The sequence below is a fragment of the Trachurus japonicus genome, chromosome 23, assembly GCF_045865225.1.
Source record: "Trachurus japonicus isolate A0001 chromosome 23, Traja_1.0".
Classification (NCBI taxonomy): domain Eukaryota; kingdom Metazoa; phylum Chordata; class Actinopteri; order Carangiformes; family Carangidae; genus Trachurus; species Trachurus japonicus.
Window position 1 is genome coordinate 13,031,070 of NC_140929.1, and position 25,219 is coordinate 13,056,288.

A 25,219-nucleotide genomic window follows, 5' to 3' on the forward strand; every position below is an offset into this window, starting at 1 on the left:
GTGCTGGCGTGCACGGATACACAGGTGTGGAAATTCAACTAACCTTGTTGTTGAATTCACAGGCTTACTTCCCAAAACAATTCATCGTGTTCCCTAAAAAGAGTAAGGGAAACGTCATCATTTATGCTCTTATTTCTTGTCTGTTTTCTACGAGTGGTGGGGTGGGGGGGGAGACAGCTCTACGTTCTCAATGTGTTGAAATAACAAAACCTGTCATCTCGCTCACAAAAAGACATACAGATGTGTTGACAAATGATGCATGCGTTAAAAGAAGGGCAGCTTTAATGTATATTTTGCAAACGTACCAGTATGTGCCTCGGTCAGGACAACATATTGCATGTTATTTTTAAGACTGTAGTGGGGAGGGTGTCATTCTCTGTCCATGCATTTAAATAGCAACACAGGAAAAAAAAAAAGACTAACACACATTTAACGCGTCTTAGAGAGGAAAATAAGTCACCCAGAGGTCTGCAGCAGTAAATCTTGTCATTTCTTTCAAATAGATTTGGACTTATAATCTTATTTTTTTTCTCTTTTTTTGTGTCCGTTAAATTCAAATGTTGACAGAATAGGAGTACATTTTGTGGATCACATTCAGACGCCTCGTCTCTCTTCTTCTATACTTCAGTGTTGCCCGCGTAGAGCCTGGTCCATGTTCGGGCTGGAGGGGGGAGAGAGAAAGATAAAAATGGTTGTGGTGGTGGTGATGGTGAGGGGGGGGGGGAGAGAGAGGGGGGGTGTCAGTGGGTTAAGGAGGGTGCAGCACTGTGGATAACAAAGTGTTGGAGAGCGTTTGCAGATGTGTTTCATCATAAAACGCTCAGAGCAACAAGCATCCTGAAGTAAAAACGCCAACATATGAAACCCAAAGTAGTTTAGCCTGCAAGTTAGTCAGTACACAGAAGAAAAAAAAATCGATCACCAATCATTTTAACAAACAATTAATGGTTTAAAAAGTTCTTGTTGGTTCCAGTTAGGGCAGCAACTCAGGATTATTTTCATTATCCCTTAATCTGCCAATTTTTTTCTCAACTAATCGTCTTAAATTCTCAGAACGGCCAAGTTGACATATTCCAGTTACTTGTTTTGCTCCACCAGCAGTTCAAAACCCAGAGATATTCAGCCTCATATCACACAAGGCAAAGAAAACAAGAAGATCGGCACAAAAATTTCCTGTGAAATGTCTCTTAAAATCAAACATTCATGAAGTATTTTGGTCTGTTAGTTCAACAAAAAAGTGTCCTTGACTATTGTAGTGAAGCACAACTTCACTTCAGAAATGAAACTCATAAAAAATGACGTGGCTGATTATTTTTGAAATGACTACACAACAGTAAAAATGACTGCAAGGCTCCTGTACCATCCCCCCACAGTCATCACGGCAAGTCCCTGAGTTTCTGTTACCATCAACACAACAATCAAACACTAAATCCTTCTAACCATTACTCTTATTTTGACAGTTAGTTATATTTAAATACTGCGAGTACAACATCTTTGACTGGAGGAAATCCCTTTAAAAACTGTGTTGTACTGATCCATGAGCTGTTACTTCATGATTTTGTTTGACAGATTTAAGAACGCATGAATTTTTCATGCCCAGTGCCAGATTCAGATTCGTCTGTGTTTACAGTCATCGCCTCAACCCGCCCACGAAGGCGATAACAGGGTTGTTTTTCTTTTCTCCCTCCAACCAGGACAACTGCCATGGAAAAAGACAACACCTGAACTTTGAATAATTTGACAGCATTTGAAATGTGGGTGGTAATTCTGATGTCTGGGACTGAGATAATGGTTGCTGCCATCTGTCCAAGCTCTGCTCATAGAGGGAAAATCTGCAACCACCTGCTATGAATGAGTGTTAAACAAAAACAAAAAAAAAAGAATCTGCTCCTCACCTGTCTCAATGGCATGGCTTTCGTTTTTCTTCCACTGCTCTGCGACGTCGTTTGCCAGGGGGTCATCTGGATTGGGAGCACTTAATAACGCCTGGATAGATAGCAACACTGTGCGGATCTGCAGGGCTGGAGACCACTTATCTGGAGGAAGGAAAGTTTGGAAAAAGATGCAAAGGGAGACAACAGCGACAGTTTATTGGTCAACTTGTGAAAACAAGGGAAAAATTTAGAATAAAACTAAATGTTCCTAAAGCTATTCAACAGTGGAAAACAACTCCAGATCTTGTAAAACCAATGAATCAAAACAATAAAACATGAAATAATAATGAGCCTGTTGCATTACTCTTTTTATTACCCTCACAAAGTCTGCCAACACCTCTGTTTTTGTCTGTTTCCCTCCCCAAATAAACATTATCTTCAGTTTGTTTAATCCCAAAACTTGATTTAACGGTTATAATCACATCTGCTCTCCGACACTTCATCTCACAAGTGCTTTCGACAAATCACTGGCTACTTTTAAGCTGTCTGATATTATAAAACTAGTTCATTTTTACCCTGCAAGGTCTGGCTGTGACAATAAAAACTCCATCTGCGAGTCGACGCCTCACGCTGCTGCTGTGTAATAATGTTGTAATTTGGCACTTTCTGGGTGTCAGAGTCGTGTGAACGTGTCAGTCAAATGTAAGCTAAGTGTATTGCACCACTGGTTTGATTTGACAGCTGCAAATTACTGCTCCTGTCATCATTACTGTTCCTATTACTCATAATGATCTTACTGCTGTTAATTTAGTGCCAATCTGAATTTTCTTTAGCCCCTATTTTTTTCCCCAAGATCCGCTCCACGCAGAATCATTTTTTTAAATGTTAAACTCTCAAAAAAACAGTGCTGCCCATTGTGATAGAGTAATATTTTTCCATTTAATCAAACTGTTCTGTGTAATGTTTAAGACTTGAGAGTATTTCCAAACCCTGTGAGAATTAACCCAGAGCTTCGCTACTCTTAGATTATTGTTTTGATTCACCAGCCTACATTTAAACAGCACAGCAGCTTCCCAGTGGCGCTTAGCAACCCCACATTTCATGTCACAAGACAGTCTTTTCTCATAAACAACAAGCTTTGACATGTCTGTTGTTTGCTACCTGTCCAGCATCGAACAGCAGACAGTCAATGTAAACGCGTGTTTGGTGAAGAAAGAGAGGAGATGTTTGTTGGACTTTCTTTTGTGAGGTGAACTTAAATGACCTTCTGTAATGCTTATTGTTATCTGAATATATTATGCAAATTATGGATAATAAAAAAGCCTGTTTTATGTGTTGTTTTGGAACAATTTTAAGTCATTTGCTCATTCTTCAAAGGATATCTACGCAAAAGGTAACATTAGATTATCATAGCTCCATTGAAGAAGAGAGAAGTTTAACAAGAGAGCAGCAGATGACTGTGAAGGAGTGATCGTCAGCGCTTCACAGGGTGAGGCAAGCTACTTGACAAAACCGCAGTGATATGACTTCCAAGCTATGGCTAAACTCCCATTTGTCCTACACAGATAAATCTTGAGAGTTAGATCATGTTGAATGTTAAATGTCCAGTTGCACTGGTTGGTTAGGAAGAGAAAGGAGGAGCTGAGGTTAAAAAAGCAAAACACAGGATGCAAACTACTTCCTTTTAAAGCTCATGAGAAGTTTCTTTTTGATTTTAACCTGCAAATGCCTCTACAGGCTGGAATTAATAAAAATGCTGGTAATGTGTTGTCAATGCGATGGTGTGTTGCAGATGAAAAGACTGTTGGTGCAGGTGAGGAAGCAGCAAAAGACAGGTGAGAGCGGATGCAAGGGTGGCTCATGAGCAGGAGTAGGAACAAAGAGCGTCAGCAGGATGTGGAGAATGAAAAGTTTGTGTCTTTCCGTCAGGTTTTCTTACCTTTCAAAATGTCTAAACATATTCTTCCCAGTTTGTCAACATTGGGGTGGTAGATTTTGGTCATGAATCGCACTTTGGGAGCTGCCATGGGATACTCTTCTGGAAGAAATAGTTCAAGTTTAAATGTGCCTCCTTCAAAAGGAGAGTCTTGAGGGCCCGCGATGACCACATGGAAGTAACGTGCATTCCCTTCATCAGGCGTAGCCGTGATTCCTGGAACAGGCTCCGCCATCAACCGCTGCGTCTCCTGAATGTGATCAAAAGAAGAAAAAGAAACACAAAACACCATAGTTGATCATTCTGAATTAAAATACAAAAGACTGCCGCGATGTTGTGCGTCTCCACAAAGTAGTGAGGTTTCTGTTTGCATCGATGTCTGTCCGGACTCCAGAGTAATAAATGTAATGAAAATATATAAGGAATTTAAAAAAAAAAAAGGTATTCTGTGTATTTCATTGATTCGTCATCTACAAGAATATGTACAAAATAGATTTATCAAGCTTTGTTGTTTTTGTTCTGCTGCATGTCTGCTGGAGTGTAAGGTACCGAAGAATCAAACGCCTTTAATGTGTTCATATGTTAACCTGATAAAAACATGACAGTAACCAAAGCTTCAAATATGGATGTTACTGCCAGAAAAAAACACATCAACAAACAGTCCTGTGTTAGGAACTGTGGAGGCGTCAACAGACAACTGACTTATAGGTACATAATAGATGACAATGTTCAATTACACCTTGCTTAGTCACGCGCACACTTTCAAACTCACCCACATACAGACAGGACGACATTCCACAAATTATTGTTGAACACTAAACTGGAAATGCAGCTGAGGCGGAGCAGTTCTCACGTCAGGTACAAGATATGGTTTGATCAAACCACTGACAGAACTTTCCACAACTGTAAAGTACTGCTAATTTCTTGAATGAAAATACATTGTTCAGATGTGCAACTATCACTTATGTTGACTATACATTAACCAGACAGGTTTCAGCTCAACATGTCAGAAAACAGTGACAGATGTATATCATAATTCTTTTTTTGAAAATTACTTATTTTGTCTAATCTATATCCAAAATTCAGCATTAGCTGTTGCTCCTATATGATTTTTTTTCTTAATATTTTAAAAAGGAAAATTCACACTGTAAATGATTAATTATTATCAGTTGCCAACTCATTTCATGTCAAATGACTATTAGAGTAATCAATGCACAGTTTTGGTTTTACTTTGCATTTATAAACGCCTTCACTATAAGAATTTAATTAAAAGATGATAACACTTAAGTTTATTTCAATTACAGGTCAAGTAGCCTACGTATTTTGCGACACTAGGAGGAAATGAAATAAGGAAGTGGAACATTATTTAATCTTTCAGCATTTCTTCAAGCAGGTGCAGCGAAAACAGCTGCAGTCAACAGGAAACAAAATGGTTTAACCTTGTTTAATATACTGTAAATTTCTTTGATGTGGTTGTTGGGAAAGCAACCCACGGTTTTCCATAATGGTGGCATAGCCCTGTTTGTGGTTTCACTTTGTCAGCGTTATATGTCCCTGGCTGTAAAAGGGAGAAAAAAAGCAGAAAAGAAACAGCTAAACCTGAGAAATAGCTCCTAGATGTGGCGGAAAAGGCTGCTGCTGCCGAGCTGATCGCGCCCACAGCCGCGGCCTGGCCCGGCCGACTGGAGTCGCGTTGAGTTGAGGGTTGAGGGAGGAGACCGCAGCGCAACAGGCCTCACAATGCTGCTGCTGCTTTTTTCTCTCTCTCTTTTTATAGCGTGTCGTTTTTACATTAAATAAATACTGCGGATATGTTGTTGGCTTTATAGTGAGTATTTTAAAATGTGCGGAACGGCACACAGCAAGGGCGGCGTTTTCCCCGTCAGCGCCAGACATGTGTAACTAGCTACCACCAATCATCAAAGCTACTGCTGCTAGCTTAGCTTAGCTCTCTCACACAGCGAATCCATTCATAAGGAGGACCGGGAACAATTTGTCATAATATGTTGGCAAACCCGGCGGTGTTACAGCTAGAATGATTATTATAGTACAAGTAGCACGGCAACAAATCACCTCGTGTATAGATATATATATTTTACAAAAAAAATGATCCACGGATAGAGCAGAAGGGAGTAAACGGAAGTGGCAAACAAAACACTTGCAGCAGACACGGAGCAGCGAAGCTAAGATAAGAGCTAGCTGTGCTAACGTCAGGCTACACGATGGTTGGCAGTAACTCCACGGACATATCACATTTGCGTTAAATATTCAACATACAATGCAAACACACGGACTCATTTACATTTATATATGTATATATACACAGCCCCGGTGGAAAATGTACCTTAATTATCCTACGAGGCAGACCGGCCATCTTGTGTTAGCTATTATATTTTTAGCCGTGGACTCGCCTTCTCTTCAGCTCGGACTGACTGAGCTGCCGGGGCGGGGGCAGATAACTCACTCTTCCGGTGGCTTCAGATGACGTTAGGAAATACGCTGTTAGATGTAATAAAAATATTAAAATAAAATAATAATAATAAACTATCCAAAATATATGTACATTCCTTAGATTTTATGAGACTGATAACAAATGCACCTTTTTTGTAAACACTGAACATGAAAATATCATCATGTGTTAATTTTGTATTACTTTTTGGAAGGGCAGAGAAATAGAGAAAGAGACATAGAGAAAAAACTACAATCAAGTATATATTTTTTCTCTCTAATTAATAATACAACAGAACATTGTTGACCTTTTTATTTTATTGGGACAATATCACATCTACAAAGCTAAGATGTCCAAAACAACCCCATTATTTATGTTGTTTTAAATTGAACGGAAACTTTGAGTCTCTGAAATATAATCATGATAATAATTAACAATTTTATTTAGAATATCTAATTTAAGTTTGTCTGCCACTTTAGCTTCTCTTATTACTATTAATTTAATTAATCCTATTTATTTATTTCATTATCTTTTATTATTATTTTGTTTGTTACTATTCTTTTGTCTCTTATTTCATGTTTGTCTCATCTGTGTTTTGTATTGTATATGTATCTGCTGTTATACTTTGTTTATTATTGAACATAAATAAAGAAGTAAATAAGTAATAAGTCTATAATATGATGAATCACTCATCTGCAAATATGAAAACAAACTGAAAGTTTGCTCACCTGAATCAAAATGTGTTGTTTTTTTCATGTCAGAGTTTCAGTATTTGACCTGAAAAATGGGTGTTGGGGCTATACCCTATGGGTGAGACTGTACTGGGAGAATGAAACCTGTGTCTGCATCTTTTTGTGATGTGCATGACCTTGAACACACCACACTATGAATGCCCTTGTGTTCTATTTTTTCCCTGCAGGCACAGTAAGGCATCTCCGCTGCTGCTCAGGTCTTGTGGTGCAGAACTGCAGCTGCATTGGTGGTTTCCTCTAATCCAGTGGCACGGATCGCTACTTCTTCACAACTTCTGTCTCAAATTAAAGTCAAACATATAGGATGCATTCACTTACATTTACTTTATATCTAATGCTATGTTTATTTCAGTTTCACTGCTCTGCGTGCGTCTTTTCTGCTGCAGACATAGTCAAGATTAACAACACAGAGGGAAAAAAAAAATCATTCTTCATTCATTTTTAACTCTTCATAAACTATTAAAATTAAAAACTACTAAAATGTGTTATAAAACAAAATTAGATTATATGTCACATCTTAAAGCTCAAACAAGTCTAGCATAAACTGACTGTAAGATTTAAGAAGACATTGCTGAAACAGTAATGGGGATAAATTGGTTAGCATATAAAACTGAACTATGGTATATACCTGAGCCAAACCATTAGGTTAATTAATTCATATATTGCAGGAGAAACTATGAAAGCCCCTAAAACCTATTGCAGTAAATCAATACAGTATCACGAGATTAAATATAATAAAGTATGACTTCAGAGTCAAATAATTGTTCCAGTGCAGCAGCTATGACTCCAACACTCGTGACAACAGAGTCAATATTTAACAGTTTATTATACATAATTGTGACAATAACACAAACAAACATTTGCAGCTTTGTAAGTCTATCTGTCCTTTGGAGGATCTCTCTTTCTGCGTCTCATGTGGTACCTGCAAAGAGAGAAACAAGGAAATTACTGAATACCTACAGAACAGTTTTTTCATATATTTTCTCATAATTACATAACAAAAAGGGGAAGCTACCAAGTGTCCTTGTCTGCACAGGTGAATTGCCAGGATGATAACCAAGCTACATACAGTAAATCAATATTTAGGAATGAGACTGAATAAGCCACGCCTGTTCTGCCAAGGTTTGATTTACAGAAAAATGCTCATCCACTTCTCATTTCTGTCCAGTGACTTTTCAGTAAGTAAGCCATGTGTCACTTGTAACAATAATACAGCCATAGGTTCCTGTTTTTGTCTGTGCAGTTTCTGTTGGTACTTTCTGCTTAAAGGGATAGTTCAACATTTTGGCAAATTGGCCCATTGCCATAATCGCTATAGTCATAGCAGTAGGTTCATTACCTTTAATTGTAGGTGTAAGCTATTTTCAGTACGGCGGAGCGCAGCAGCTGGCTGCTCAGAGCTACGCTATGGAGGCTAACGGAATTTCTTGGTTTCCCTCATTAAACTCATCAAATTCAACATCCCAAAACTCCACAGCGCTTTTGTAGACAAGTTGTGAGCTGCACATTCACCACGCTATGAGATAATGACGGAACGATACGAAACGGAGCCGTTTTCGAGGTAAATTCATACAAAACCGCTGATGCGCGTTGCGTTCAGGGACAGTTTTTCAGCAAGCAGTCTCCGTATTTACCCTGTATTTACCTCGAAAACGGCTCCGTTTCGTATCGTTCCGTCATTATCTCATAGCGTGGTGGTTAAAATTAATTAAAGGTAATGAACCTACTGCTATGACTATAGCGATTATGGCAATGGGCCAATTTGCCAAAATGTTGAACTATCCCTTTAAGGGTGACTCAAAATTACTGCTTTAAGTGCAAATACATAATTTCATAGGAAAAATATCTAGTTAATTTCCTTTTATCATGAGACCTGCTTGTCGTACAATCATGTCAAAGGACTTTGTCGATACAGTGTATTATCTGTGTACTTACTGTCCGACTGGATACCACCGATGTTTAGTGGTGAAAAACATCTTGCTCAGCTCCTCTATAGTGGGCCCCTGTTTGTCCTTCAGCACCTCCTTACTGAGATGGGCTTTTAAAACCTGGTCATGGGTCTCAACCGGGTTGGTGACGGGGTCAGGTCGTTCTATAGGCTGTAAAGATTCACAGTCAAGAGTGAGGTTTCCTCCTGCTTAATGTAATGTACAACAATACTGCAACATTCATTAATCCTTTAACACTGATAACGGAGAGATTTATGACATCTGTGACAGCGATATGCAGACATGTTGGGCAGTACCGCATTTCTGCTCTGTGTTGCTGTTGTGGTTTTTTATAGGATAGACTTGAATAGCAAATACTTTATTTATCCCTAGGAGGGAAATTCAGATCGCCCAGCAGCTTAGATAACAATGATATGATATGAATGATAGAAAAAGTAATTATGGTTAACTTATGGTTTACTGCTCTCTGGTTTGGGAAATGCAGAGTATTTCGAAGTAAGTGTGGGTTGTTGCTAAGATCATTATAGTCTCACAGGTCCCCCTTGTGGCAGTGCTTTGAATAACAGTCAATCAATGCAGGCAAACTGCATGTCGTTTAACCTTTACAATTACTGGGTTTGATTCTTAAATTAAATGTAATAAGTTAACTCTATGTTTTTTTCCCTCCATTTTTAGAAACCACACACAAACACCTGCACAAGTGTGAATTTGAACTTTAGACCCTAAAAGCTATTAAATGTTTTCTGCCTGGACTACTTCCTATGTGACCAGTCACTTCAGTGGTGGGTGTGTGATTCTCCAGAAGCAAAGTGTACGATACAAAACCACTGTCAACCATTCTCTAGCTAACTCTATCTCTCCAGGCACAAAGGTAGACAAGTGAGCAGCAGTGGAGGGCAGAAGATCTGCAGGATTTTCACTCATTTGTGGAAAAAGTCACAGTTGTTAAAATACAGATGTCATCAGACAACTGATACACTGATATTCAGACTAAATACATACAGTATCTTATCCTTACCTGTGTTAATTCATAAGGAATGTCGACAGTGGGATGGTAACACACGACAGTTTTCCCATCTGAAGTCACACCGATGTCCACGTTACTAAAACCAGGAGATTAGGAGATTATTATCCTGATTACAGTTAAACATGTATAGCACAGCACTACTTTAAAGCTTTGAAGAAAACACTTGATACCCTATAAAGCTGCAGGGAACTAGATGCTTCTAAGTAGCAGATTAAAGTGTAAAGGTCAAGCAACTTCATAATAACAACGAATATTTAACAGAAAATATGAATCAATCATATCAATAAATCAGATAACTGGTGTGCATTCAATTGCATTTACACACCACAACCGAATGCATGATGTAGCCTATCTCAGCAACATCTGAGGAGAAAAAGCTTATTTCCCTTCTCTTATTTATTTGTTTTTCATTATTTAAACTATACAGCTGACATACCAGTTTGGGCCATCAAGTGAAGGACCACGGACACTGGACTTCTGTCGCACTGGCACCAAACATGCTGCAATAGAAACACACATCACTCAAATTTAATTTAACAGACTTAACAGAGAAAATAGACACATTGAAACTTTTTTGTTTTGTTTTTTGCTTATTAAAACATATTAAAATGACATGGGTGCATATTATTTCTATGTTACTGAGGTGATGAACGGTGGAAAGAGGATGATACAAGACGAAGCTGTGCAACTTTTCTTATAACTTACTGCAACAAAATACAAGCCTCTACACTGTTAACTAGTAATTATATACTGTATCGAAAAAACATAGAGTTAATACAGTGCTGGCAGTGAAAACAGGGATGATGATAGAGCCTACAAGTGCTAACCTACTGGCGATATTTTCAAGGTTAGCTCTTGTTAGCCTGTTAGCACCGTTATAAAACCATAAACTCAGTCACAATAACACGAGCCCCGTCAAACAGCTCCTTACATTCACATTAACAGCTCTTACTTTGAACATGTCGCAGTGTGGAGCCGGTTGAAAGCCGCGTTAGGAGGCTGTGTAATTTGCAGAAGTGAAGCGACGCCATGCTCAAGTGATGATGATGAGGTGCGTCGCTGAAATGGTTCCGTGTCTGCGCCGGGACTCGGTCACATTAGTTCCGCTTTACCAGCGACCATTTTTGTAAAAGAGACACAAAAAGCCCCTCGAAGTTTGTCTTGATGATGGTGGAACTCATTCAACCTCACTAACTGTTACAAAAAAATATGACAAAAATAGAAGGTTTCTGTTCTCATAAAAGTCTAGTTTGTTTTTTTTAACAAGTGATAAACCTCCCTTTTCGGTCTTCTATAATTTTAAATAACTTTAACCGCCTTGCCTTTGTCATTCCTCCCCTCTTTATTTTTTTCCTTCTGTTGAAAAATTCCTAAAAAAAATATAAAGTATTAATATGTAGGCTTTTCAGGTTTTCTAATTAAATGCTTACTATTATCATCATTATGTATAAATGTCATGTTCTGTATGAGTAACACACCATTAACTACACCACAATCTGATGACCTATTGACCCAAATGTAGAGCAACTGCAAGAAGCCATTAATTTAATCAATCTGACCTGATGTCAGATCTCAGACAGACTTAATATGTTTCTTTTGCATGGGAGGAAAATGTATGATATAATGCAACAAGGCAGTACACACTGCAGAGTTGGAGAATCAAGACATACAGGTCGATGCATGTTTAAAACCGTATTTATTTATTGAATATGTAGGATCAATCAGTGTTTGCACACAGATTTCTTTTAATATTTCATGTTAATATTTATCATTACCAAGGAGATCCATGATTGGGACATACAGAGTTAAGTCCGTTTTTTTGTATTATTCTAGTGAAAATAATCTCCACATGTAACATTTGTACAAAGAAAGGCAAACTGAGTGGAGTATTGAATGAACAGTGATTCAAATTTATGAATCAATGCTTCCACCTAAAAGTCAAAAATAAATTGCTGGAAAATATTCACTCATATGAATATAAGAAACATTTTCTGGTGCCTTATTTACACATCATTGAGTGTTGAAAAGCTCCAAAGTCTTTCGAAAGTTTTATCCACTCTGGCAAACTCTTTCACAAGTGTGGCTTCATTTGATCCAATCCCTTTCCCATGAGACAGAGCGCTGCGCTACGAAGGAGGCAGCAACAAGCAGATTAGCTTGACGTCTTTCCGGGGAAGCTCAGTTTATTTGTGTTTAACAGGTTGTTGCTGCGTTCACAGGCTCACGAGGAGACGTCCATCTCTGCTGTGGCGGCGCTGCTGGATGCTTGTGATCCTGTGTTCAACACCAAGCGCTCTCTGCTACCGAACACTTCGGCCACTAAAGGAAAACAATCAAGAGTTAAGAATCATATTATTTCTGAATTCGATGTGTTGCAAAATTTAGGTTTTGCTGAAGAATAAAACAACTTGAGGGTCAGTCGTACCTGCTGCAACGTCACTGATATCCCAAACCCTCAAACCATCCTTCTGTCCTCCAAACGCGTAGACGAAGGGCAGGTCAGGGCAGCATGAAGCACAGAACAGGACGCCCTGTTTACAGGAGAGGAAGTACATGGTTACAACAGCCACTGACAACACGATTTTGAAAACTCTGCAACCCCTCAGTGAGAGGTGGATGAGTCTCAGATAAGTTCTTACCATTTTCATATCCCGCGAGTGCACCAGATTGGGTTTGTTACCCAAAATATCCCAAATCTTAACCTGTTTGTCAGCTGAAGAGGTGACCAGACACCCTTTTATCTGACTGCTCAGGTCCAAACCTATGGAAAAATTGAAATGTTCAGCTCTGACTTTACATTTTTTTAATGTGATCAATATAGACCCACAAAGAAATAAACATATCAACAAAACATTTTATGGCACAAGAGCAGGGAGCTTGGTCATGCTGCTTTTTACAGGAGCAGGTGTGCTCAGGATTTTACAGGAAATTACTCCATTTGTCTGTATTTTTTATTCATGCTCATAGCAGCATGATGCCAGCACATATTACAGGTTGGTCCACGTTTCTCCACCAACCAGTAAATCAACAATATCAAACCACGCTCTTATTATTCCTTAAGAAAGCCACAACACCTTCTCACTACTGAGAGATAAGCACCAAAGCATTTGTGGTGTATAATATATGATGCACTGCACTGATGCAAGGACTGGGAATACAGAAACAAACACACCAACCTGACACTTCTTCATCGTGTGCCCTCAGTGTGAAAACAGGTTTATCTGAACGTGCATCCAGGCAGTAGACAAAGCCGTCCTCTGTGCTGGCCTTGAAACACAAACACACACTTGAATTAAACAATGAGCCGGCGACAGAAAGAGAGAGACAGAGAAACCAGGTCTGATGCACCGACCCATGATGCGCCAGCTGGACTCATATAAATTTCCATTTTTGGCGTAATTAGGGCCCGAGCGGCGACTGCAAGTCGCCCAGCGAAAGCCCTATTGTAATTGCTCTGTTTATTATTATTCTTTCTTTCATTCTTTTTCTCTCAAAAGGATCGCATTTTTGGAGCCTTCAACATGCCCCAAAACGCGTAAATTTTGGCATGCACATCAGGACTGGCGAAAAATTTGATATTTTAAAGTCGTTGGAAATGGGCGTGGCCAAATGGCTAAATAGCGCCCCCTAGAAAATTTCAAAACATCAGCCCCGCCTTTGTGTGTCACCTAGACGCATGAAATTTGGTGGGCTTATAGAACATGGCAAGACGCACAAAAAAGCCTCTTATGTCATGGTGAAATCACAACAGGAAGTCGGCCATTTTGATTTGAATTTTTGACCTGTTTGATCTATCTCCTCCTAGGGATTTTGTCCGATTGACTTCAAATTGGCTGGAGACCACCGAGATGCCACTCTGATCAAAAGTTGTGCTCCGCAGGTCTCTACGTCAAAGGGCGTGGCTTCTGTGGCCTTGAGGATTTTGGCGACTTTTCGTTTGCTCGCCATTTCACCTTCAAACAGCTCTAACGCCCACATACTTTATCTGATCAACTTCTAACTTGCTGGACATGATGACGGCTCCGCCCTGAACGTCCCCATATATTAATTTCCTACGTCACTCATAGCGCCCCCCGGTGGTAACAGGAAGTGGCCAGGTTTTACCTTAACGTGTACTGATGCCACATAGTTGACCCCATCAACTTCATTCCACTTCTAAAACATGCAGACTAAGGTGGTGAAGCTACATCATGAATGCTGTGAAGCTACGAGTAATGGCGTCCGTGTGGCGACGCGGCCACCATTCCTCGCCATGAAAATACGTTTGGCTTTATGATGGCTTTAATGAACTCGTATCAACATGAAAATTGGTACACAGGTCAAGGGTCACGACCTCAACGTCTCCATATGCTCATAGGTGATCTCACTCATGTTGCCCCCTAGTGGAAACAGGAAGTGGCATATTTTACATCAACATTTTCCGATTTCCACGAAACTTCACTTGTGTGATGAGGGACTGACCCTGAACACACCTGCACGCATCCCATTACTGCCCCCTAGTGGATGAACCATTAACTGCTCATAACTCCCTCATGCTTTGTCTGATTCACTCCAAACTTCACATGTGTGATGAGGGACTGACCCTGAACACACCTGCACGCATCCCATTACTGCCCCCTAGTGGATGAACCATCAACTGCTCATAACTCCTTCATGCATTTTCCGATTTGCTCGAAACTTCACGTGTGTGATGAAGGTCCGCCCCTGAGCTCATCTGCCTACATCTGGTTACCGCCCCCTGGTGGATGAACGAAATATTGCGTTTTTTTTGCTCCTGCCAGGGTTTTTCTCCCTTCTCACCACAGCCCCCGCGTGCCTAAGGCCCCGCGGTGGCGTGGAGTCGCGAGGGCCCGATCATCGCCGCTTGCGGCTTTAATTATTAGGGCCCGAGCGGCGACTGCAAGTCGCCTGGCGAAAGCCCTATTGAAATTCGTTCATGCCCCAACGTGCAAGTGACCCCAAAGTGCAAGTGACCCCAAAGTAATCAAGTAGTGAAGTAATCATGTGGTATGGAAGACCCCCCGGGGAAAAATTGCTATATTGAAATTGTAATGTTTATTATTAGGGCCCGAGCGGCGACTGCAAGTCGCCCAGCGAAAGCCCTATTGAAATCGCGCTGTTTATTATTCTTATTATTCACGCGACTCTTCATGCCCCAATTTCGCCCCTTTCCCCAACTGGAAAAGTTGTCTAACTTTGCATGTCCCTCCGGCCTCATCCGAAATTCGATATTTTTGGGTCGTCGCAAATGGTCGACGCAAAATGGCGAAATAGCGCCCCCTACAAACTTTCAAAATCCCCATAGGGAATTTGACTGACTTTGTCCGATGTTGATAAAATTTGGTACACATATGTATTATATCCAGATATGCAAAAAAGCCTCTTGACCTCATGACCTCAACCCAACAGGAAGTCGGCCATTTTGGTGTAGATTTTTCCCGCCTAAAATTAACTCCTCCCAGAGCGTTCGCCCGATCAAGTTCAAATTAGGTATACCACATCTCCAGACCTAGCTGAGCTTATCTTGTGCTCCGTGAGTCCGTAGGTCAAAGGGCGTGGCTGCCAGCGCTCAATTCACTTTGGCGTTCTCGCCATGTCCATACGTGTGACTCTCACGCCCACATACTTCATCCAATCAACTTCAAACTTGCTGGACATGACGATGGCTCCGCCCTGAACGTCCCGATATATTAACTTCCCACGTAACTCATAGCGCCCCCCGGTGGTAACAGGAAGTGTACTAAAATTTGGAAAATGTACATACTTTGCCCCATCAACTTCATTCCACTTCTACAACATGCAGAACCAGTTGGTGAAGTTACATTATGAACGCTGTGAAGCTACGAGTAATGGCGTCCGTGTGGCAACGCGGCGACCATTCCTCGCCATGACAATACGTTTGCCCTTTGGATGGCTTTATTGAACTCATATCAACATGAAAATTGGTACACAGGTCCAGGGTCACGACCTCAACGTTTCCATATGCTCGTAGGCGATCTCACTCATTCGCCCCCTAGTGGAAACAGGAAGTGCCATATTTTACATCAACATTGTCCGATTTCCACGAAACTTCACATGTGTGATGAGGGGCTGACCCTGAACACACCTGCACGCATCTCATTACTGCCCCCTAGTGGACGAACCTTTAACTGCTCATAACTCCCTCATGATTTGTCCGATTTCCATGAAACTTCACATGTGTGATGAGGGGCTGACCCTGAACACACCTGCACGCATCTCATTACTGCCCCCTAGTGGACGAACCTTTAACTGCTCATAACTCCCTCATGCTTTGTCCGATTCACTCCAAACTTCACACGAGTGATGAGGGGCGGCCCCTGAACGCACCACACCACATGCGGTGACTGCCCCCTGGTGTATGAACGAAACATTGCGTTTTTTGCCTCCTTCCAGGTTTTTTCTCCATTTCTGCTCCGCACCACGGCCCCGGCGTGCCTCAGGCCCCGCGGTGGCATGGGCGAGCGAGGGCCCGCCATCGCCGCTTGCGGCTTTAATTAGGGCCCGAGCGGCGACTGCAAGTCGCCCAGCGAAAGCCCTATTGAAATCGCGCTGTTTATTATTAGGGCCCGAGCGGCGACTGCAAGTCGCCTGGCGAAAGCCCTATTGAAATTCGTTCATGCCCCAACGTGCAAGTGACCCCAAAGTGCAAGTGACCCCAAAGTAATCAAGTAGTGAAGTAATCATGTGGTATGGAAGACCCCCCGGGGAAAAATTGCTATATTGAAATTGTAATGTTTATTATTATTATTATTATTCTTCCGACATTTCGTGCCTCAATTTCGCCCCTTTCCCAAATGTGAAAATGCGTATACTTTTGCACGGACGTCCGGCCTGATCCGAAATTCGATATTTTTGGGTGGTCGCACATGGTCGACGCGAAATGGCGAAATAGCGCCCCCTACAAACTTTCAAAATCCCCATAGGGAATTTGACTGACTTTGTCCGATGTTGATCAAATTTGGTACACATATGTATTATACCCAGATATGCAAAAAAGCCTCTTGACCTCATGACCTCAACCCAACAGGAAGTCGGCCATTTTGGTGTCGATTTTTCCCGCCTAAAATTAACTCCTCCCAGAGCGTTCGCCCGATCAAGTTCAAATTAGGTATACCACATCTCCAGACCTAGCTGAGCTTTCGTTGTGCTCCGTGAGTCCGTAGGTCAAAGGGCGTGGCTGCCAGCGCTCATCAGACTTTGGCGTTCTCGCCATGTCCATACGTGTGGCTCTCACGCCCACATACTTCATCCAATCAACTTCAAACTTGCTGGACATGACGATGGCTCCGCCCTGAACGTCCCGATATATTAACTTCCCACGTAACTCATAGCGCCCCCCGGTGGTAACAGGAAGTGTACTAAAATTTGGAAAATGTACATACTTTGCCCTATCAACTTCATTCCACTTCTACAACATGCAGAACCAGTTGGTGAAGTTACATTATGAACGCTGTGAAGCTACGAGTAATGGCGTCCCTGTGGGGGCGTGGCTAACATTCCTCGCTATGACAATACGTTTGCCCTTTGGATGGCTTTATTGAACTCCTATCAACATGAAAATTGGTACACAGGTCCAGGGTCACGACCTCAACGTTTCTATGTACTCATAGGCGATCTCACTCATTCGCCCCCTAGTGGAAACAGGAAGTACCATATTTTACATCTACATTGTCCGATTTCCACGAAACTTCACATGTGTGATGAGGGACTGACCCTGAACACAGCTGCACGCATCCCATTACTGCCCCCTAGTGGACGAACCTTTAACTGCTCATAACTCCCTCATGCTTTGTCCGATTTCCATGAAACTTCACATGTGTGATGAGGGGCTGACCCTGAACACACCTGCACGCATCTCATTACTGCCCCCTAGTGGACGAACCTTTAACTGCTCATAACTCCCTCATGCTTTGTCCGATTCACTCCAAACTTCACACAAGTGATGAGGGGCGGCCCCTGAACGCACCACACCACATGCGGTGACTGCCCCCTGGTGGATGAACGAAACATTGCGTTTTTTGCCTCCTTCCAGGTTTTTTCTCCATTTCTGCTCCGCGCCACGGCCCCGGCGTGCCTCAGGCCCCGCGGTGGCATGGGCGAGCGAGGGCCCGCCATCGCCGCTTGCGGCTTTAATTATTATTATTATTATTATTATTATTCTTGCCCGACTTCATGCCCCAATTTCGCCCCTTTCCCCAACTGGAAAAGTTGTCTACTTTTGCACGGACGTCCGGCCTGATCCGAAATTCGATATTTTGGGGTGGTCGCACACGGTCGACGCGAAATGCCGAAATAGCGCCCCCTACAAACTTTCAAAATCCCCATAGGGAAGTCGGGTCACTTTGTCCTATGCTCACAAAATTTGGTACACATATGTATTGTATCCAGATATGCAAAAAAGCCTCTTGACCTCATGACCTCAACCCAACAGGAAGTCGGCCATTTTGGTTTTGATTTTTCCCGCCTAAACTTAACTCCTCCCACAGCATTCGCCCGATCAAGTTCAAATTAGGTACGCAACATCGTCAGACCTAGCTGAGCTTATCTTGTGCTCCGTGAGTCCGTAGGTCAAAGGGCGTGGCTGCCAGCGCTCAATTCACTTTGGCGTGCTCGCCATGTAATACGATTGGCTCTCACGCCCACATACTTCATCCAATCAACTTCAAACTTGCTGGACATGACGATGGCTCCGCCCTGAACGTCCCGATATATTAACTTCCCACGTAACTCAAAGCGCCCCCCGGTGGTAACAGGAAGTGAACTAAAATTCATTAAAAATACATAGTTCACCCCATCAACTTCATTCCACTTCTAAAACATGCAGAACCAGTTGGTGAAGCTACATTATGAAGACTGTGAAGCTACGAGTAATGGCGTCCCTGTGGGGGCGTGGCTACCATCAATTCCTCGCCATGAAAATACGTTTGGCTTTTTGATGGCTTTAATGAACTCGTATCATCATGAAAATTGATAGACAGGTCCAGGGTGGAGACCTCTTCCATCTCATAGGGGTGTCGCTCATGTGGCCCCCTAGTGGAAACCGCAAGTGCCATTTTTTGCATCAACATTGTCCGATTTCCACGAAACTTCACATGTGTGATGAGGGACTGACCCTGAACACACCTGCACACATCCCATTACTGCCCCCTAGTGGACGAACCTTTAACAGCTCATAACTCCCTCATGCTTTGTCCGATTTCCACGAAACTTCACATGTGTGATGAGGGACTGACCCTGAACACACCTGCACGCATACCATTACTGCCCCCTAGTGGACGAACCTTTAACTGCTCATAACTCCCTCATGCTTTGTCCGATTCACTCCAAACTTCACATGAGTGATGAGGGGCGGCCCCTGAACGCACCAGACCACATACGGTGACTGCCCCCTGGTGGATGAACGAAACATTGCATTTTTGGCCTCCTTCCAGGTTTTTTCTCCATTTCTGCTCCGCGCCACGGCCCCGGCGTGCCTCAGGCCCCGCGGTGGCATGGGCGAGCGAGGGCCCGCCATCGCCGCTTGCGGCTTTAATTACTATTTACAACCATTACAGCTGTCGGGAGGCCTTTCAGTGTGGTTGTGGTTTTGTGTGATCATTATTCCTCCTGCACTAATTAAAATATAATAGCTGTGCTTGTTTACCTGCAAAAACCACAATTCCATTTACAACACCCAAGTTATTAATATTAAGTGATTGACATGTCCTGACCTGCCCACAGACGTCATTAGAGTTCAAACAAACAGTGCTGACAGGTGGCAAAACAGACATTTGTTTAATCTGTCACTAGTTTGCATTCAGGAGAAGCAGGAAGTAAAATAAAGAATTAATGAAAGCAAAGGTCAAACTAAGCAGGTCAATGTCTATTTCTTGAAATTAAAGCATGCTACCAACATGCAGGCATTATTGTAAACATATTTACAATTAGCACATGTCAGACTTGCCTCTAATAATCATAAAGGAATATGAGGTTGAAAACTATATTCACATCTAGTCTGAGAGGAAAAGTGTGAATCTCTGTGGTCTAAAACCACTGCTCACAGCTCATCTTCTTTAAAATCCATCAGGACTAAAAAGTAAAAAATATATACCAGGAAGTTGCAGGGTGAAAAGTGGTTCCAGGCCAGACGCTCCACTTGACCACTGAACCTCCAGGTTCGATAGCTGGTGTCGGGACTACGGCAGTCGTACAGGACAGTCGTTCTGAAAAAAATACAATATTACTCTTAAAACTGTTTATTTCATTTCTCCCCATTCTATAAAATAACATATTAGACAACACTTACTTGTCATATGATCCTGATATCAGCGTTTGAGCCTCAAACGGGTGGAATGCTAGAGTCTGAACCTGAAAGATGAAAACGCAGAGGTTATAAATAACCAGGAACCACAGAGCATATTACATTCAGAATCTGTTGTGTGTTTTAATAAACACCTTATCAGTGTGTTTGCGCAGAGTTGTGGCTGGTTTGCCTTGAGACAGATCCCACAAGATAACAGTTTCATCTGCCGATCCACTGGCCAACACATTCCTAAGTAAGAGAAGATGTAAACAAATACAGTTACGTTAATAACAATAGTATATGAAAAATCAAAAATAAGTTTAATTTAGAACATCTGACAATCATTAGGTGCTTTTAAGATTGAATTTTTTCCACTACTTCATCAAAATATTTCAGTGAATCCTCCTCAGAGCACCGACCTGGCCAGTTTGTTCCAGGATAAATCCAGCACTGCATCTGTGTGGCCCTCGACAGGCTCAGCTGCTGCACCCTGGTGTCACCACAAACACACAGCAAAGTGTTAGTGACATCCAACAGAGCAGGAAGCAATGCAGAGGAGCAGGCAAAGGGCGACTGTGCATGACAATCTCCAACTGTGGCCGGTTTTTCACTCTTGTCTCCAACGGTTACCAGCAAACAAAACGTTTGCCCTTTGACACAGTTGGATGAGATATAGTAAAAACTAGTTGAACTTGGCCTTAAGATTTTCTGTCACAACAACAAAAATGCTTTTTTTTTTCTCAACCTCACGCCCGATCGCCCTCTGATCATGCAAATGTTTCCACACCACTATGAGACAGGGAAACAGATTGTGCACCTTCTTGCTCTTCTTTTTCTTCTTTGCGGCCTTTTTGCTCCCCAGGGAGAAGACCGGCTCGAGACAGTCCACCACATCCAGGTCCCACACGTCGATCTGAGGAGTCATGTTGCCCACAGCAGCGTAGTTGGCTGCAGGACGCACAGAGCAGAAATTTTATTCACTGTAAACAAGAGAAATCTAATTCAAAAAAAGATTAAGAGACAGAGTTGGGGCTTTTCTTACCTGGTCCTTCTCCAGGGTTTGGGTCAAAGTTCAGCCACTCCACACACAGTGGGTAAGCTGGCAGCAGAATGTCATGATGAACATACATAGAGTCCTCGTCCGAGTTATAAACTGGAAAACAAGAAATAATAGTTTAATGTTAAAGTATTCTATAACAGAAAATGTCCAATATGTTTGAGGAAGGACATTATGTGGTTAGCATATATTCATTCATATTCCGTATCCAAACAACAGACACTTTTTCTGCTCAGAACAATATCCACTGCCCTCTTATTGTGTCCCATATTAAGATACTCACTATAGATGTCCAGGTTGCAGCAGTCCTTCTCCGCTTTGCCTGCCAGGATGAGGTTGTCACTGGGCTTGATTTGGAAGTCTTCTCTCTCATACTGGTCCTAAAGGGAAGAAAAATAAACAAAATAAACCTATTTACACTAATAAGGACAATTGGTTTTCTTTCGGATGCTGATCCTGACTTGAAGGGTGAGTCTTTCACAATTATTTCATGGCAGATATGTGACCTTATCTTAGGCACATAAGCACAAAAAGGCACTCACTGTATCTTTGATGGTGATGTAAGGATCCTCGTCATTGGAGCTGAACACTGTGAGCCCAGCAAGACTGTCGCCAAGATTAGAAGTCACTAAATTAAAGAGAAATAAAGCGTAGATAGCAGGTCAGGGTTGGTTTAAATATTTTTAATAGATTAACTGGTAAAAGACAATGAGTGGATATAATTTAGTCTAGAGACATCAGTCATCCTACTCACCCGTGTCTTCTTCATCATATTTATCTAGGCCGTATTCTGCCAGATCATCATCTTCCTCTTTTCCATCTTCATTCTCATCTTTGGGAACCTCAGCTTCATCTGCTGCAGCGTTTACCAGATTCTGTTCAGGGGCCGGCATAGCCTCATCATCCTCTTCCTCCTCCTCCTCAGCAGCCAGTTCCCTGATTAACGACAATATCAGGTCCAGTTATTGGGCTATAAAGTAAATGATAATGTACAGCTACATCTAATAATCATTTTCAATATTAATACAGAAGATTATCTAAATAAATATAGAATAATAGTTCTTTATAGTTAAAGCAGAAGTAAGTGATATATTTGTGTTAATATAAGTCTTAAATAGTTATATCTTCCGACAGCAATCACTTACATAGAGTGTTTGGTCTGAAACACGGGTCTGTCAGTCACTCTGCTCTGCTCTGAGCCCAGGAGAAAACATTTATCGTATCCCACAGTTTTTATCCAATGAGGAGAGAGAACGGCATGCAGGGCTGTGTGTGCAGCCAAGGGACGCCGTGAATGTGGTGACGTAGGGACGAGGACTGTTATGGTGCGTTCAAGGAAACTCGTAGACTCCTGTTTTTCCGTCCTGTGAAGTCGTACCAGTTTGATCTGGTACGACTTCACGGGTCGGAAGTTACGAGTGGCCGTTATAGTGACTTTCACCGGTAAAACAGGTCGGAAAAACACAAGTGGGTTGCCTGGAACACTACAAAGTCCTAAGTTGTGACTTGAAGCTGTAATTTACGATTTCAAAAGCCTGCCTGGAACGCAGCATTAGTGAAAACGACCGGTTCGCTTACTTCTGCTTTAATAGATCTAAATAAATATCCAGGGGAAACTAGTTGTCACAGGAGGAAGATCGATTGAAATGCTGTGTTTTTGATTCCAACATACCCCAGCTCCTCTTTAGCTTCAGTAATGATGCGCTGAAGCTCCTCTTGGCTCAACTCAACCTGTAGTGGATTTAAAAAAAAAGGTTAAAACTATTCATCATGTGCCAGACTAGAGAGGGAAATTGAGTACTTTAATATCAGTTTTTATAGTTAGCAGAACTAGTTTAATCTAACTTGAAGTATTAGACAAGGGAGCAGAAAAAACTTTAAAACAGCCTCTGTAATCTAATAAAGACTCACTCGCTGAACTTTCCAATGCATCAGATTTTAATAAAAACACCTAAGTGTAAAGAAGAGTTTCTACACACTTGGTTCAGATGCAAGTGTCAGTATCTTTAATAGACCAAGCTTTCGGTCAAAAGAGTCTGATTATAAGATTGTAACCCTGATAAAGGTCTTTTGACTGCAAGCTTGGTCTATTAAAGATACTGAAACTTGCATCTGATCCAAGTGTGCAGAAACAGTGCAGTTATTTACTCCAAATGAAAACACTTACAAAAGATCTTCAAAACCCAAATGTGCAAATATTGCAAAGAACTACACCACTTTAAAAGAAAAGACTATAAATAAAGACTTGTAGCGATATTAGTATCTGTTATGAGGTTAAACTAAACCAGTTATGTGTTATCAACAACAGGCGAATTACTCTTCTATCCATCCAGTAAAAACTGCAACATTTGTCTGTCATTGCTCAAAATGCGTCACATTAATGACACTACTGATTTTTGTGTTGGCAGACTGAAGAAATACGTTACCTGAACCTAGAAATGTGAAATTAAACCCCAAAGCGTGTGAACTGCGGTCTTTTAAATCGCTAAAACCATGTTGACACATTAGCAGCCGTCGGCTAACGTTAGCTCACCCGGCACGTTACTCACCTTGTCCGGGGTTTCCTTGGCAGCGCCGCGCCTCACCCAGCCGACACAGGTGATCTGAGAGCTCATACTGAAGAAACACAGTCAATTAATTGATAATCAGAGAAAAAAAACCTCCAACACTGGTCAGCACAGCTTCACTTCAGGCTGGCTCGCACACATGTGAGTTAACGTGGGTCCTGTGGCGCACCCCGTCCTGTTTTGATGACGTCAGGACGGCGTTTGACGATGGGTCGTTCCCATGGTCGTTCCTGATCAAAAATTTCAATGCTGCTAAATCTGACTACTGTCTAAAATAAGGGAATAATAAGGGATAATAGCATAATAAGTATAATAATAATAATAATATAATAAGTCACCCATAATATATACTTATTATATATAATAAGTCACCATAATAATAATCCCATAATAAGGGAACACATTACTGAGTCAGTATGCATTTTTTCCCCCTGAAGCCTCTGACTAACCTTTTTATTTAATAATAATAATAATAATAATAATAATAATAATAATAATAATAATAATAATAATAATAATAATAATAATAATAATACATTTTATTTATAATGCACTTTACATTTAAGCAATCTCAAAGTGCTACAGTACAAAAAAAGGGACACAAGTTTCGTTTGATGTTTTATTTTGTCTATGTATTTTGTTTTATTCTTCAACCTTTTTGTACCCATTTGACTTATTTATTTATTTTTTGTAATGCTCTATTATTATTATACAATGTTTTTAACTATTTGTGTTTTTCTGCATCAATGTACATCTTAGTTCTGTATATTATACTTGCTCAGTAAATAATAAATAAAAAAGGTCTATGTTCTGAACCCGTATGTACTAAAGTGTTTTGGACATAAAGAGTACGTAAGTACTAAGTGAGGAGTTGTAAATGTAAAAACAAACAAACAAAAACTAAATGTCAAATTTTCAAAAATTCATTAAAAAAAATAGATTTTTACTTAGTAAGACATGAAAGACACATGACAAATTTTCATTAAACATATCAGTTTTCATTGCTCATGAATGACTGTGACTTCTGATTATAATAATATAATATAATATAATATAATATACTGACTTGCAATAAGACATTTAGCAGAAATGTTAAGTCAAAAAGAATTTGTCCCCACCCATTTACCTCTGCCTGCATAATCTGGCCAGTGACAGTTGTTTAAATATGCATCTCACAGTCTATTGTTTATTTTGCAGAGAGAATTGTGTAGTAGTGCAGCTATTTAAGTACAGCGAGGCCATGGTTGCAATAACTTCCTTCATTGTTTATTTCCTCACTTGAGATCAAGTGTTGATTATTTTCTT

General features: G+C 41.1%; 3 protein-coding genes across 3 annotated transcripts; all 3 read right to left on the reverse strand.

Annotated features, from left to right (window-relative positions):
• Nucleotides 1–264: 264 nt before the first annotated feature.
• On the reverse strand, nucleotides 265–6,240 carry LOC146962663 (ubiquitin-conjugating enzyme E2 N-like). The gene is made up of 4 exons (XM_085769052.1): nucleotides 6,155–6,240; nucleotides 3,814–4,060; nucleotides 1,896–2,036; nucleotides 265–661 (listed from the first exon to the last, which is right to left on the reverse strand). The coding sequence occupies exons 1-4, from the start codon at nucleotides 6,182–6,184 to the stop codon at nucleotides 618–620; spliced, it is 462 nt and encodes a 153-aa protein (XP_085625178.1). The 5' UTR covers nucleotides 6,185–6,240; the 3' UTR covers nucleotides 265–617.
• Nucleotides 6,241–7,818: 1,578 nt separating this feature from the next.
• Nucleotides 7,819–11,084, reverse strand: mrpl42 (mitochondrial ribosomal protein L42). Its single transcript, XM_085769440.1, has 5 exons — nucleotides 10,940–11,084; nucleotides 10,424–10,487; nucleotides 9,979–10,063; nucleotides 8,947–9,110; nucleotides 7,819–7,933 (listed from the first exon to the last, which is right to left on the reverse strand). Exons 1-5 carry the CDS (start codon nucleotides 11,016–11,018, stop codon nucleotides 7,888–7,890), a joined length of 438 nt encoding a protein of 145 aa, XP_085625566.1. The 5' UTR covers nucleotides 11,019–11,084; the 3' UTR covers nucleotides 7,819–7,887.
• Nucleotides 11,085–11,712: 628 nt separating this feature from the next.
• Nucleotides 11,713–24,099, reverse strand: pwp1 (PWP1 homolog, endonuclein). Its single transcript, XM_085769162.1, has 15 exons — nucleotides 23,897–24,099; nucleotides 23,020–23,078; nucleotides 22,102–22,283; nucleotides 21,890–21,975; nucleotides 21,631–21,727; nucleotides 21,333–21,443; nucleotides 21,108–21,238; nucleotides 20,710–20,780; nucleotides 20,443–20,539; nucleotides 20,294–20,355; nucleotides 20,099–20,210; nucleotides 13,164–13,254; nucleotides 12,627–12,748; nucleotides 12,413–12,518; nucleotides 11,713–12,306 (listed from the first exon to the last, which is right to left on the reverse strand). The coding sequence occupies exons 1-15, from the start codon at nucleotides 23,960–23,962 to the stop codon at nucleotides 12,209–12,211; spliced, it is 1,491 nt and encodes a 496-aa protein (XP_085625288.1). The 5' UTR covers nucleotides 23,963–24,099; the 3' UTR covers nucleotides 11,713–12,208.
• Between the last annotated feature and the right edge of the window lie 1,120 nt (nucleotides 24,100–25,219).

What these genes read in the sequence shown, in the direction of transcription:
- mrpl42 (XM_085769440.1), bottom strand. Translation starts at nt 11,018, where the DNA reads ATGGCGTCGCTTCACTTCTGCAAATTACACAGCCTCCTAACGCGGCTT. An exon ending in CACACTGCGACATGTTCAAA is followed by an intron (nt 10,488 to 10,939) that starts GTAAGAGCTGTT and finishes TTTCTATTGCAG; the next exon opens with CATGTTTGGTGCCAGTGCGA. An exon ending in TTCCTTATGAATTAACACAG is followed by an intron (nt 9,111 to 9,978) that starts GTAAGGATAAGA and finishes GAATCTTTACAG; the next exon opens with CCTATAGAACGACCTGACCC.
- LOC146962663 (XM_085769052.1), bottom strand. Translation starts at nt 6,184, where the DNA reads ATGGCCGGTCTGCCTCGTAGGATAATTAAG. An exon ending in ATGTTTAGACATTTTGAAAG is followed by an intron (nt 2,037 to 3,813) that starts GTAAGAAAACCT and finishes TCCTTCCTCCAG; the next exon opens with ATAAGTGGTCTCCAGCCCTG. An exon ending in AAGCCATGCCATTGAGACAG is followed by an intron (nt 662 to 1,895) that starts GTGAGGAGCAGA and finishes TCCCCCCTCCAG; the next exon opens with CCCGAACATGGACCAGGCTC.
- pwp1 (XM_085769162.1), bottom strand. Translation starts at nt 23,962, where the DNA reads ATGAGCTCTCAGATCACCTGTGTCGGCTGGGTGAGGCGCGGCGCTGCC. An exon ending in CCAAGGAAACCCCGGACAAG is followed by an intron (nt 23,079 to 23,896) that starts GTGAGTAACGTG and finishes AATCCACTACAG; the next exon opens with GTTGAGTTGAGCCAAGAGGA. An exon ending in TATCAGTGACGTTGCAGCAG is followed by an intron (nt 12,307 to 12,412) that starts GTACGACTGACC and finishes GTTTTCCTTTAG; the next exon opens with TGGCCGAAGTGTTCGGTAGC.